At 43.7% G+C, this 14,509-nt stretch overlaps 1 protein-coding gene across 2 annotated transcripts; it reads right to left on the reverse strand.

Moving 5' to 3' along the window:
* Window positions 1-17: 17 nt before the first annotated feature.
* wfdc1 (WAP four-disulfide core domain 1) lies at window positions 18-13,623 on the reverse strand. Of its 2 annotated transcripts, none has more exons than XR_006006906.1 (7): window positions 13,145-13,623; window positions 4,732-4,927; window positions 2,584-2,667; window positions 2,091-2,231; window positions 1,586-1,645; window positions 1,437-1,496; window positions 18-1,338 (listed from the first exon to the last, which is right to left on the reverse strand). XR_006006906.1 is itself a non-coding variant. In XM_041939476.1 (7 exons), exons 1-6 carry the CDS (start codon window positions 13,235-13,237, stop codon window positions 1,438-1,440), a joined length of 624 nt encoding a protein of 207 aa, XP_041795410.1. In that variant the 5' UTR covers window positions 13,238-13,623; the 3' UTR covers window positions 18-1,338; window position 1,437. The 2 variants fall into 2 exon arrangements, 1 of the variants encoding a protein (XP_041795410.1); XM_041939476.1 differs by having other exon boundaries at window positions 1,595-1,645.
* Window positions 13,624-14,509: the final 886 nt, after the last annotated feature.

The following is a 14,509-nucleotide window of genomic DNA, read 5'->3' on the forward strand; positions in this document are numbered from 1 at the left end:
TGAAACAGAGAAACTCAGACAGTTATACAATGTGGTTTATTTAGAATAAACAAGGCAACATTACAGCACCAGTCAGAAAGCAACATTCAGACATCACTTTAGTTCTGCACTAATGGTCCCAGCTTTTGTTTTACACCTTCAGCTTATTATGTGACCAGCTTATTTGTCTGTTATTATAGGCAGCAATGAAACTGAGCACCATTTGAACTGATAACGGAGACAACTTGGGTCGAACAGATGACTGAAGCAAGGTCAGTTTAAGAATAACACAGATCTTTTCAGCAGTTTTAAATATCTTCTCTGTGCAAAAGCCCTTTTTATCATCATGTCTGTGCTGTACCAGGGGTTGATAGTGTGAGGTTTAATAGAAACACTGGATTATTTAGACATTATGCAGTGTTCAAGATTATGAAATGACTGAATAATCATACACTGCACAGGTAGATATTTGTTGTGTAAATTGTTTCATTCAAAAATGTCTCTTCAGTAAATTCTTTTGGGAAATTAATTACAGATATATTACTGTACATAAAGAGTTTATTTTTAAAGGGATGATTCACACCAAATCAGTCTTTTCATCTTTAAACACTTTACCTTAAGAGTTAACTCTTTTATCGTGTTTTACTTTTGTTTTTCATAGCAATGAAATCACAGTCGGCATCTGTCAGCTGGAACTCATCTACAGCTGTTCCAGATCCTTTGAAACTGACACAATCCACACACCCATATGGCATTTATTCTTTAAAGTTATTAGTTACAATATTAAAGCACAATTGGATTTGATTTAAAGATACAACCACTACAGCTGGATATTTTCCTGTTTGTCCATAAAACTTTCCAGATTTCAGTTCAGGAAATTTGAGCACAGACAGAATGAGTAACAGGGCCACATGGTCTTGATTTTCTCTGTTGACCAGCCTTAAGCTAAGGAGAGTGTGTTTTTGTGTGAGAATGAGTTAAAGGGAGCGTGAGAGAGTTGTAAAGAAAGAAAAAGATGTCACTAGATAAACAGCTTTGGTGTACACCCTGCTCTCCTCACCTCTGCTTCACCATCAACACCCTCTGCTCCATCCTTTCACAGACACCAGACAGAGAGACAAAAAAAACCCCACACTTAATTCTTTGGCTGTGTACTGCAGGTACGTCAGACTTGTCTCCCAAAGGACCTTATGAGTGAGGTTGCAAGAGGGGGCTTTGCAAAGAGGAGGTAGCAGCTGTAGGTCTGGTAGAAAGGTCAGGTCTGATCCTGGTTCGGGTGTGATGAGAGCAGATCGAACAGGACTGGGCTGATGTCTGAGGTTGTGTTATGGTCGTAGCTGAGGCTGAGGTCAGGTTGATCTGGGAAGAGACACAACAGAAAACACGGGGCTTTGTCAAAAGGGACATAAAGGTGCAGCGGTTTTTAATGTGATGGTCCAAAGTGGCTGAGAACGTACTTCATCCCAGGTGCTTGTGATGATGTTTTTCGTAGCCTACTGCATTGTTAGAACTGGTACCTGTCAGTGAAAAAGCCGTCGTCGTGTCAGGTGGACTGCTAATAATTCTGATTCTCTAATAGTGCAGGTTTTCAAGTTGTCCACATTACCTCACTTACCTAAGTAGTCCTTGTAGTCTTTGAAGTATTTGTGCCTCAGACCACGTCCATCTGTAAAAAACATGGCCAAAATGGAAAAAGCAAATAAAAAACTGACTTATGATCTAATGAAAAGCTTCATGTTCTTTTGATTAAATCATTAATTTAATATTCCTGCCAACAGATTCAGCCTCAGATCATAAGCTGGGGCAGTGTCAGGTCACTCCAATTTGTACATTGTATATAGATCTATTTAATAGGAGAAACTTGGCACCTAATCGCTTGAAATCTGCCAAGAGCCAGACTCAAAGACAGCTGCTGACAAAGCCTGGCATCTTGCTCACCCTGGTGCTTTATAGGAGCACAAAATTTGGGCAGAAGTTCCATTAGATCAAACAAACAGAGGACAAGTTGTAAAATTAACATAAAATGGGAAACAATGTGTGTTAAAGGCCTGGATTCAAAGCCGAATCACAATCACATGGCTAATAATTCAGGTATTTTACTCGAGCCATACCGGAGTTGCCACGCTGCTTGATGCACTGTCCCCGGTTAGGGATGCCAGCAGCAGGGTTTCCTGGGTTGATGATATGGCACTCGTAGCCTGTTGGACAGTGAAGAGGCTCGTCTCCATCCTCAGTTGTGCTGCAGGCCTCAGCTGGAGCAGAAAACATGCAACATGAAATACACCAGGGCCATTTTTTGGTTATTATTGTGTATCTTCTTGGTGCATTTTATGTGAATCTACTGAGACTATTTACAGTGGAGCAACTGATGGATGTTCACACACAAAAGTGAGCAGTTCCTGTTTTGATTCTAAAGGATGCACAGCAAAATGTGACTTTTACAGCATGAAGCTTCACTGCACATCACCAGTACAGAGTGGGAGGGTTAAATCAAACCAAAATGTGCTGAATGAAACCTGTTTTCTTCAGTCTCACTGGCCAAAGGGTAGATGGTAGTTACAAGTGTTTTCTCTGACCTCAGCCACTGGTCAGGTGTGTACTCACCCTGCAGAACCTCCTCAGGGCCGTCTAACAGCCAGCCGTTACCCCCCAACCACCGAGGCTTGGGCTGCACTAGCCAGTCCAACACTGTTCAGAACATACACACACACACACACACACACACACACACACACACACACACATAAAGATATTATATAGCACCTTTTAAAACACAGCTACAAACTGCTTTACAATAAAAACAAAAGCTCAAAAAGAGAAAGAGAATAAAACAAAAGTGACAAGAACTATTATAAAACAGAAAGAGAGTAAAATGAACTAAAATGTCAAAAAACAAATAGTAAAAAGGTGGGTTTTTAAGAGAGATTTTGTGGCCCTGATGTCCTCAGAAGGGTCATTCCAAAGTCTGGGAGTCTTGACTGCAAAGGCTCTGTCACCTGAATGTGTTAACCTGGACCTGAGGATCTCAGGGACCAGGAGGGGACAGAGGCCAATAGAAGATCTGTTATATAACTTGGGCTGCATTCCCATGGAAACCGCGCTCACACGGGTCACCTCTCCTCAGGAGCTGTAATGGGAAACGTGTATCAGGCATGGAGGCGGTCGTACGTGTGGCTCTGGTTGTGTCTGGTATTCTTGCGGTTGGTTTGTAAGAACAGCGAGCCAGCGGTGGTGCTGATACAGCCGATTGTGAGCTGTGGTCTCCGGTAAACACACAGACCTCCTCTGCTGTCACAGTCTCTCCTGTCGGCCTGCTGCTGCTCCTCTTCAACATATGGTCTCTGGGCTTGGCAGGGCGGACAGGCCTCCGGTGGGCCGGGCTCAAATGTTAACTCATAGTCCTTCAGAATGAATGTTTCTCATTACTTACAGTCATTACTTAAATTAATCATATTCAGAGCATCACATTTCCCATTACGATGGAGGAGAAGTGGTTTCCATGGGAATGCAGCCATTGAGGCTTTCGTTGTGGTTTCATCTAAACTGGGTTGCAAATGATAGACACACGGTGGATCGATGACAATGGTAAACAAAATGTGTGGCGCCTGAATTAAAGTAGCAAATCAAGTAGAGGCCTGAGAAGTTCCAGGTGAACTAGTAGCTGTGGTGACTGGGCCACCTGGCAGCATTGCTTCAGCTTTCAAACACTTTCTAGGGTTACATTTGTTGTTTTGAAGGGAGGGATTTCATGTAAGATTGAGGCACATGAATTATTAAAAAGATTCAACAGCTCTCTTGAAGAAAGGGGCGGGCCAGAGAAATTAGTGAGGACGATGAAGGCAGCAAAGGATGACTTAAAAACGTAGGTCTAGTTTTGGGGACAGAGCTACAGGTAACACAAAGCAACAGCATATTAAACTGGTGGTCGGAGATATAGACATCTACACATCTGACATTAGGAAACTCTAAAGCACGGGATAAGACTAGATCAAGACCTTCTGAATGAGTCAATCCACACAGGACACACAATAAGTTAAATGTGTCTCAAAGGTTTAAAGGCTCTAAAACTCCAGGCCTGGGGGGTCATTAGGGCAGCAGACATGCATATTAAAGTCCCAAGGATCAACAGCTTATCATATCTTGGCAGAGTTAAAGTCAGCATTTCAGCAAATGCACTGATGAGAGTGGGAACATGTCTAGATGGTCATTATGTCATCAGCCACAGATGCAGCAATTTTCTTTTTATCAGGGAACAAAGGGCTTTAAATGTGCTGAATAGGCTGAGATCAACACTGGAGTATTTGTAGTTTCCCTCACAGAAAAGGCCAAGCACACCACCCCTGCCTGTTAGGCTGGGCTGCTTTACAAACCAATAACCAGGTGGGCAGGCTTTGAACATGATCATTCAGTGTCAGCCGAGATTCTGTGATCGTAAAAGATCAAAATCGTTTGAATGAACGAAATCAGTTCATTAAAAAAAAAAAAAAACGACAATTGTTGAAAGTGATCTCACACTTTGAGTTGAACAGTAAGTTAAACAAGTAAGGCAAGGAATTGTGATCTAGTAGGAAATAAGTGCTGCACAGTGGTTCATCTCCTACCACCTCCTAACTGATTGTTATCTTAGTCAATTTTGTAATATCTGCTGCTGAGGAGGGGTTGCAGTGGGTAGTCAGCGTGGCCAGGTATTGTTTATAAGCATACTGCTTAGAGGACGCCGTCTATAACCGTCTGTCTGTCGGAGGTGCTGACCTGGAGGCGGCTGGACTGACTCCAGGCAGGCGTAGATGCAGCCGTTGTAGCAGCAGCGTTTGTGGCGCTCACACTCTGAGTCTGAGCGGCAGCCTGGCACCTCACAGGCTCTTTCTGGCAGCATCTGGGGTGGCGGTGGACACCGGTCATTCTTCTGGTGCTGCGTGGACTGTGGGTGGTTGGGGTACTCATAGTCCTGAGGGACAAAAAGCGAGACAAATGTGCAATAACTTAATGAGAATGTTGATGTGATCTGCTTCCCCCTACATGAGGACTTGGTCCATATCCTTAGAAATTCAGATTCTAAATAATATCACCAGGGTTTCTGGGTCTCTAAAAAGCAGCTGCAGGCTCCAGCCATAGTGAAAAGGATGATCTTAATTATGCAGAAAATGAATAAACAGCAGGGGAAGGAGCTGTAAATACTCAGGGGATGATTATGCAATAAGATCAGGCCAAGACGAGGTCACGCATGGCTTCATGCAAATACCATAGAGACAGTCAGGGCTTGAATTTCTGCAGACAGCGTTTTTCCTCAGCTGTGAGGTTCCACAGCTCATGCTCTACACTCCACCACACATTATAGATTATAGTTTTTTATTTTTGCGTGTAGCATAAAGAGACTACGTATTGCATTTTCTTGTACAACCCTGTGGTCACACCCTGTTAGAGCTCAGCTCTGTCTGTATTCTTCTGGGAAATCATAATATCTTTCCTGCCATGTCCAGTGGATTACTACAGGGAGTTTTCAGGTTTGGAATTTAAATCATCATCTGCCACTGGCAGTGTATTTGGAAAATGTGTCATTAGTTTTGCAGGTATTTGGACATAAACTAAATTATTTCCTGAAGACCTCATGGTGGAGCATTGGTATACATGCTCTGGGAACCATGAATATCTGTACAACATTTTGTGCTAATCCATCTAGTAGATGTTGAGATATTTCATTGAATAAGAGACAATTATGGCACCAGCATGGCTAAATATCTAAAAATCGTAACAATCAATATCAGAAATCACCAATATGGGTCACTTGCAAGGAAATAAAATAAGATGTTAATGTTCTGTTAAACTGAATGATTCTTGTGAATACCATTTGATGAGAAATTATACTTCGCATTTGGGTCCAACTGCACATAGGTTGCACTTTTTAACCATCAGAGGGCAGCAACGGGCCAGAGTGATCACTGGTACAAAGACACTGAGGGTTTGGCTTTAGTATGCATGCCTGCCTGCTAACGTCTTGGTCTGGATTGGGAAGGTGATTCAGTGTGTGAACAAACACTTCTCTGGTGAGAAAGTAGGCCACAGGACCCTGAGCCAAGCAAAGACACACTTCACATGCTTTGACAGCTTCGTCAACATGAAGTGTAGGCCTACATGCACAAATGCATGAGTACACACACAGCAATGTTGCATGAGGCTAACATAATGGGATCTGCATCACTGCCATGGTCTCTGTGTTTTTATAGGTTTCACCATGCAGCCTCTCTTCACTGATTCCTACCAACTGGTTTGGACATGCCTCGGACAGAATATGTGGCTTTACACTCTTTCACGCTGCTGGTATCTAATATCACGTTCTGTGTCACGGTACCATAAGCCATTCATTGTTCTGGGTTGTCTATACATGGGAAATATTACAGCAAAATCCCAAAATGAATACACCCTGTGACTACACATTAACTCTAATTTTCTCATAAAACACATGCACTTTTGTATGAAAAGCTATTGTGAAAGTTTCCAGTTTATTCCACTCCTTTCTTCTCACTGCTCCGCAAAGAACAAAGGATACTGTGCTGTTAAGTGGCTGCTCTAATGAGACTTTTACAGCAAACACTGAAGAACATGGGGGGGGGGGGGGGGGGGGGGGCATCCTGTGGAATTATTACTATTATTAATATTATTATTATTTCCTTCAATGGACATCACTTGTAGGCTGGGTATCAAATTTCACTACTTTTTGGGTACTGACTGAGAGGCGCCAGATTTACAGCTTTGTTTGTTGATTTAAATATAGTCAACTATGTGTAATGTGAAAGGCCGTTTTCACCACAAAGGGAGTGATAAACAAACTGCGACACTTATAACTAGCTGCTGAACATAGTGGAGTTGGTGGAGACAAAAAACAGAGCTAAAACCAGAGTGAATATTGGACTTCCAATGATCAGGTGAAGAAACACAACTCCAGATGAATGCTAATACCGCTCCACGTCTGGTTGACAAAACAACAGATCATTTTCAACTTTCAAGACTGCTCCGTCTGTACTTTGTTTGCAGAGTGGGACAAACATGCCTGTGGCTCCGTATACGCAGGCTTGATTTGCTATGAATTTCCTCTCTATTGTTTGAGATGATATAACGTAAAATCTCCCAGCTGCCAAATAAAAGGAATGTGTGGAATATCAGAGGCTCCAGGTGAAAACATCAAGCAACAGTCGGTGCGGAAATAACGTGAAAATGAATATTTGGTTAGTGTGTGTGTGCAGCATCTATGGCATTGAGTGGTGATCTGCTGCAGTCTACATTAAATAATCCACAGTTTGCTAATATGATTAGTAATATAATATGTCAGTGTTGTGTTTATTAGCTTTTGGTGCTGCCCACCAGTGGCCAAAAAAATCAGTTAGGTTGCTTTTTCTTTAAAGAGGACTCAACCAATTTAGCATTGCACGCCTACGCCTAGGACAATGTCAGATTCATGATGGACAGTTAACCTCAAGCAGAGATGTGGAGTGGGTTACAGAGCTGTGATAAGATAACTTCTTTTGAACTCCACTCCTCCAGATTTGATTTATTTTCAGACTTGTAGTCTTCTGCACCAACCAAGTAAGTGACACCTCTTCAGGCAAGTTATCAGACCTCCTCAGCTCCCTCTGGAGCCACAAGAAGTTTCATATGACCTTTTCACATGTGCAGTAATCACTTGACTTTCAGAGCTACCTCTGCTTGTACATGCTCCCACACACTGCAGACCAGGTCTTTCATACTCTTCAGTCATGGCGCTCAAGAGGTAAGTGGAATCACAGTGGTTCACAATGTCTCCTCATACAGTTAGGTCTGTGAATGAGGAGTACAAAGTCTGCTGTGATTGGATAATGACATAATGACTACTGCCCTTGTCTCATATCCGATCAGCATCTAAAGCCCCCTGCAAACGTCTCCTACAAAAAGGCAAGTATACCCTGCCTGTTTACGTGACAGCATGTGTTTGCTTTTACACATGAATACTGTACACTGCAAAAGCCGTTCATTCTTTAATATGTGTTTACTGTACTGATCCTTAAGCCTTAGAACTGCCAACATTAAATATAGTACTTCTAACATACTTACTGTAGTTTTGCCAACCTGCCTGTCATTCAGCTCTTACGGTAACCACTGCACTGTGAGGGCTCCAGGGTGTCTTCTCTGCTGCCTTCATGTCTTTGTACACCAGAAGGGCCGCCATGCTCCACATCCTGAGCTCTATCATACTATCCTACACACATCTCTCTGATGTTCCTGGCTGTTTATTTACACTTGTGTCTGAGGCGCTGCTCTCCTGTAGATGCTGCCAGTGGGCCTGTGTGTGATCTTCATGCTTATCTGCGGGGCATATTTTCTCCCTCTCGCTATCTCTCTTCCCTTCCTTGATTTTTTCCTCCCCTTTTCTTCCTCTCTCTTTGGTGTTGAAAAGCAGTGGCATGATGGTGTCTGTGAGGGCTGATCTGCTCTTTTCCCCCTCCAGTCTGTCTTTCACTGTCTCTCTTTTGGGTGCTCTTGCTCTGTGGTTTACAGGGAGTTTGTGGGGAGAGGCCACTGGAGACCTTGTCTGTCTCCAAAACTGTACTGAGATCTGTCCGTCCGTGGTCCCACGCAGAGATCACAGACAGATACTGAGATTTTCTGCTTCCTTTGTGCACGCTCACAGACACACACACATACCCGGAAACACAGCCAGTGCCAGATACGCACATACAGCACTGCAGGGTCAAGGTTGTGCACACATATGCATTAACAGGCCTGTGTTCTCTCATATAAGTGCCAACTCAAATTCGCCAGATCGCCCATGTCTACTAAATGAAGTAGCCCTCAGCAAACATCTGGTTAGCTTTTGGGCTGTCAGGACTCATTTCCTGGTACAAGCAATCAGTGTGACAAAAAGACTGACAGACGTGCAGATAGATGGAGACACGGCGGGCTAAGCCGCAAAACAGACGGTAAACATCCTGTAACTCAGTCAGAGATGAGAGTTTCAGTGAGTGATGGGAAGGCCTGCTGACAGACAAACAGGGAGATTCACAGCTGGGAAAAGCCGTCTTTTAACTGTCAGCGTACACTGGCAGAGCTGATGTCTAACCTTGACATGCAGACAAACAGACTGAACCACTGTACGGTGTGGTTTCCACGACAGGGCAGAGGTAAACCTACTGTGAATGCAGCTAATTAGTGTTGGGAAATATTGTCTGTTTGTAGTATAGTTTCTAGCAGCGTCTGTCACCTGCCAGTCTGAGGTAGCAGGAAAGGCCATGAGGCCCCCACAAACTCATCTACTATATCACTCCCTGACCAGTTTTTAGGTTGTACATTAGAAATGAAAACAGTGGAACAATATTTCATATGTAAGGACAGCTGTGTCTGTACTGTGGTATGCAGAGTTATGGACACAGACATGTGGTCTCACAGACTCATATTTGCTATGCATTTGCTCTCTGTTTTTAGTCATTAGACAATGTGGAAAATCTCCCTGCTGCCAAATAAAAGGAATGTCTTCAGGTAAATACTGAAGCAGCAGCTGATGTGGAAACGAGTTTGCCTGTTTGCTTTGTGCCTGTGTGTCTACACTACATGCATCATAGCGTAATCTGCTCCAGTAATGAGCTTCTGATCGGCAGCTTTACATCATCTGACTGGGATTACTCCTGCTTAGAGCCACACAGACCAGCTCATGAAACTACTACTAAGTTGGACGACTAACTCCCATCTTGCACAACTCCTTACACCCAAAATCCATACATTAAAATGTTTCTACATCAAAAGCTACACAAACTATCCCAAAATGTAGATATCACATTACACTAACCTGCTAGCCGACCAGGTCAGTCAAAATAGCTTGTGGAGCTATTTCCTCCCTGCTGTTTACTCCCCCCATGCATTTTCTTCACCAGTGTGCACCATTTCATTCGATAAAAAGAAGAACGGACGAGGGAAAAGGCTGCCCAGCTCACAAGCTTGCAAGCTTAGCTTGATCATTAATGGGATAATAAGTTCAGAAAGTTTATTTAAAAGACTATTTGTACCTGTTTCTTAAATGTCTACATGTCTACAAGTCTGTTTTGTGGAGCAGTTCAACCGACAGAGAAGGCTAAATAAAAGAGAATTGTGCATTAGCCACAAAGCTACGATACTTTCTTCTATTTTGGACTCTCCGACTTTCCATCCGCTCACAAAGTACCACTTTCAAGACATCTTGCTATTGGTCAGTGGAGTGAAGTTGGTCGAAGTTCACCAAAGTTGAACTCGATGTGAACAATTAATACATTGATCACAGTGATATTGGGATGAATTTGAATGACTTGTTTTAAACGCTGGTGTGAACGGGCATTTATTCAGCCGGTGCTGCCGCTGGCTGTACTACATTTGTCACGCATTCCAAGGATTTGTCGGCTCTCAGGAACCACAAACTATTTGCTGATGATTGTGTTCAGTAGTGAAATGCAGAGCAGCTCAGGGATGAAAATAATTCATCCCAGCTCTGTTGACAAGGCACCACAAATAAACTTTAACATTGAAAGGAGTAAACGTGACCACAATTTTCCTTGGTAGTCATGAAGCAGCACAGTCAGACAGGGCTCTGTTAGTAAGCGTGCAATTCAGTCATTTATTTTAATTTAATTAACTGATTCTTAACCACTGCATTCAGAAAGCCACTTTTAATCCCCTTCAGTTCAATTCATGACAGGGGCCGCTTGTTTTACTCTTTCTTGACAGCAGTAGCAGTCATTACATAGTGTAAATGTATCTTTACAAAGTATCAGTCGTACCATCAGTGAACAAAGCAGTGTGAATCAGATCTGTTTGGTGTTACATAGTGGCTTCAGTCCAAGAACAGGAAGTACACGTGTTTCTGAGTATCTGCAGGACCCCGTCTTAATACCAGGCGCTGTCCGAATGATCCACATCACATCAAATAAATTTTTATTTTTTTTTAAGATTTATGACAGACAATGTTCGTGCTCACTGACATGCCCAGGCAGGTGTTTGAGCCAGACTGTGTTATGGCTGTATCAGACAAAATCATCTGGTCTGTACGTGTGTGTGTGTGTGTGTGTGTGTGTGTCTGAATCTGGAGTTAGTGGATCAGCAGCAATGATTTGTTAAGAGGGTGGAACTCAGAAATGCATAAAGTTTCAGTCAGAGGTGCTTGAGGCATTCGTCTCACACTAATTTCTAATACTGGGTGAAAGAATTTTACTTTAAATTTATACTTTACAGACTTCTCTTTCAGTCACAGACTAAGGCTGATGAAACCTTTTCATGACACACACTATAATTTTAAAAGTGATGAATAATAACCAGACAAATGAAACTTAAGGCCTCTGTTAGTATCACTTTTGTCATGCCCTCTTTACTCTTTTCCTTCTCTCCTTCTCATCTGCTCGTCAAACATGTGTCTCTTGATTGTAAGCCTGTCTCTAATTCCTATTTCCTAGCTCTGCGCCCTTATTACCTGCCGTGCATTATTGGGCAGCCGTTTCCTTGTCAAACACGATGAGGAAATTAGGAAAGTGCTCCTGGTGACCTGTGACCCTTGAGGCTGGGAAAGGTCTAGATAAAAGCGGGTGGACATGACTCTGAACCCATAGACCATTAGACCCAGAGCCCAGATACACATTTTTCTGGTAAGAGCTTGACATACAGGTCAGATAAAGGAAGTTAAGGTCAAGCCTGCAAAGACATAAAACATTTTATAGGAGCTGTAAAGTGTAGATTTCACAATGCAGGTAAAAACTCACTTACATTTCAAATCTACACAGTGAAGGAAAATTGCATAGAAACAGTCCCTGACCCCTTTCATATAATGAAAATTGTACTGCAATTAAGCTTTTTTTTTTTTTTTTTGAAAACCCAGTACTTTCTGTAGGTCTGCAAGGATCAAGCATTTTGGAAAGTCCCCATTTTTCTTTATTTCATTGATTAATTTACCAGCTTTTGGCCTCGTCTAGAAGTTTTGACTAATTTGACTACAGTGTATATTTAGATAATTGCATCTGGAGAAATCTAGCGTATACAGAGAACGAGAGGGAACATGAATGAAAAGCCAGGTCCTGAGCATGCTGGTGGCCTTGGGTGTGTTTTAAATGTTTACCAATTTTCCTTTCAAGACGTGAAATACTCAGTGACTATAATTTGTCTTTCTGCACAGGTCCAGTGTTATGAATGAGACTGAGGGTGTTTGTATGTGTGTGCGTGGGAGGTGGTTAAAAAAATGAAAGATGCAGAGATGCAGAGATGAAAAGGTTTAGAGGGAAAGAGACAAACTCCATCTGCACCGTCGCCTCAGCATGTTCCAATTACAGCAGCTTTGAAGCAGAGTCCAGCAAGACGGTGCTTTTGGCCCATCCTGAAAGCAGGAGGAGAAGAGAGAAAAGAGACTTAAAAGAGGGAAAACGAGCGGTGGTGTGCTGTGAGAGGCACATGGACAAGGGGAAAGAGAGTCAGGCAGAGAGAGGGTGAAAGGGTAACTGGTTCATATGAGAGAAGGGGATAGATAGAAGCAGAGAATGAGAGAGATAAAAGGGCCAATGAGGGCAGAAACCACTTAGAAAGTGAGAACATTGAAGCACGAGAGGTTGCAGAGAGGGAGAAAGAAAGAGAAGGCAGCACGCTACAGTGAGCCCTTGTTAGAGATGATCAATCAGCTACACTGAGCTGAGTTAACAAGCTGGGGCCCGGTCTGCAAGTTCAGTTCCTGCCCTAATAATCCACTACAGATACACACACACAGACACACACACACACACACACACACACACACACACACACACACACACACACACACACACACACCCAGGGACAAAAGTTGTACATCCAGTGTGCCCTTCAATTACTCATATGGAAACTTGAAAATCAGTGACTTATTCCAACCTGTCGCACCCTCCACTTTCTGCTCCTCGTCAAAACTGAAAAACTCTCCGGTCAATGTAGATTTGTCACGCCTCAGAATCAAAGCGTGTCTGCTCAGAAACTGTTGCTCACCTCAACCACCAAACCGCTCTCACTGTGTGAAACTAGCTCTGTAGCAGAGCCTTACGGTGCTTTCACCAACTTCCACTGTGGAGGATGTTCAGAAAATAAAACAGAGCTGGAGGAGAAAGCCACACACTCAAACGTGCACGTGTACAAAAGTCAAAGGTGAGGTTAGCAGTCCCACCTTATGGTTGAGCCCTCTTTTCCTGATTCTTCTGGCATCACTTCCTGTGGACAGGACCAACAGGGACAGCAGAATCACCACAGAGCCCGGCATGGTCCGCGTCCTGCACCCTAACTCCAAACTCTTTCTGGGTCTCCCTCCTTCTCCTCCCTTCCCAGCTCAGAGGTATTCCCGCTTCCTCTCCTTAATTCAGAGTTTGTCCCGCACGCGTCTGTGGCTCTTCTGTTATGTTGCCTTTCCAGCTGAAGCAATAGCTCCGGTGCTCATGTGCAAATTACACAAGCCCTCTCCCTCTAACAGGACCTGCCTTTATGTCCGCCTGAGGAAAAAGTGCAGGGCAGAATGACAGAGTAGAGGCAAAGAAGGGGAAAGTACAGAGGGGGATGAATGGAGGCAGTGTAGGGAAGAAACGAAAGGAGAATAGTTAGGGCAGCAAAAGGAGGGGAAGGGAGAAACAGCAGCTGACTGTGCATCAGTTGCTGAGAGCTGAAACTGTCTGCTGGCACAGCGTGCGCACATGTCTATGGGAGGGGAGGGGAGTGGGGTGAAAGGAGGGAGGGGAGAGCATTGCAGAGGGCAGTGTGTGTGAGACCTCCCCCTTGCCCCCTTGTTGCATCTCGCAGCACATCTGGTGATCTTTATGTGAATTTGACAGAGTCTTGTCGATGCGCGGTGGGGACATATTTTATATTCTGTGGCTTTGCCTCACATGTTTTGCTCGTGTGCGGTACTGCAGGACGAAGCATAGCTGCCTTTGCTAAGTGTGGGGTTTGAAAATACTTGTTGACTGCTAGCCTGGAGTTCAAGCATGCACTTTAACTATTAACTGTCCAGCACACTGTACATGTTTACATTCCTGATTTCTGTTAGGGACCGGATGTGCATGATTTATACTTGAAACACACCTGACTGTGTATGACTGTGTGTTCGTGTGTGTAGGCTGCTGTGTGTGTATAATATGTTTGGAGAGGATGCAGTGGGATTTCAGAGGCTTTGACCCATAAAGAATGAATGTGGTATGTGTCAGGGGAAAGGGCCTCTGTCTCTTTCTCTATCTTGTGCGTCCTTTTTCACGTCTCCCAAGTTGTGTACCCTATCAAACTAGGACACCCCCCCACCCCCCCACCTTACCACTAGACCTCTCTCCCCTTTCCGTCCCCTCCCCTCACTCCATTCTCAGTGTCTTGCAGTGAAAGGGAGAAAGAATGCTAAGCCTGCACAAATCTCCGTCATTATTAGTTTTACAGGAGCAGGGCTCATGTCACTGGGAGGCCCTGGCTTCACTTACACAAAAGACAGAGTAAAGAGTTAGAGTGAGAGAAAGGGAGAGAACAGAAAGAGGGGGGTAGGTCGGGGGGAGGATAT

Source organism: Chelmon rostratus, chromosome 6 (genome assembly GCF_017976325.1).
Source record: "Chelmon rostratus isolate fCheRos1 chromosome 6, fCheRos1.pri, whole genome shotgun sequence".
NCBI classification, from domain to species: Eukaryota; Metazoa; Chordata; class Actinopteri; order Chaetodontiformes; family Chaetodontidae; genus Chelmon; species Chelmon rostratus.

Bases quoted from the DNA above. Each gene is read 5' to 3' on its own strand.
- wfdc1 (XM_041939476.1), bottom strand. From the start codon at position 13,237: ATGCCGGGCTCTGTGGTGATTCTGCTGTCCCTGTTGGTCCTGTCCACA. The intron at 4,928-13,144 runs GTGGGACTGCTA...TTTGTCCCTCAG, and splicing joins AAAGAGGGCTCAACCATAAG to GACTATGAGTACCCCAACCA. The intron at 1,497-1,594 runs GTAAGTGAGGTA...TTTCACTGACAG, and splicing joins AGACTACAAGGACTACTTAG to GTACCAGTTCTAACAATGCA.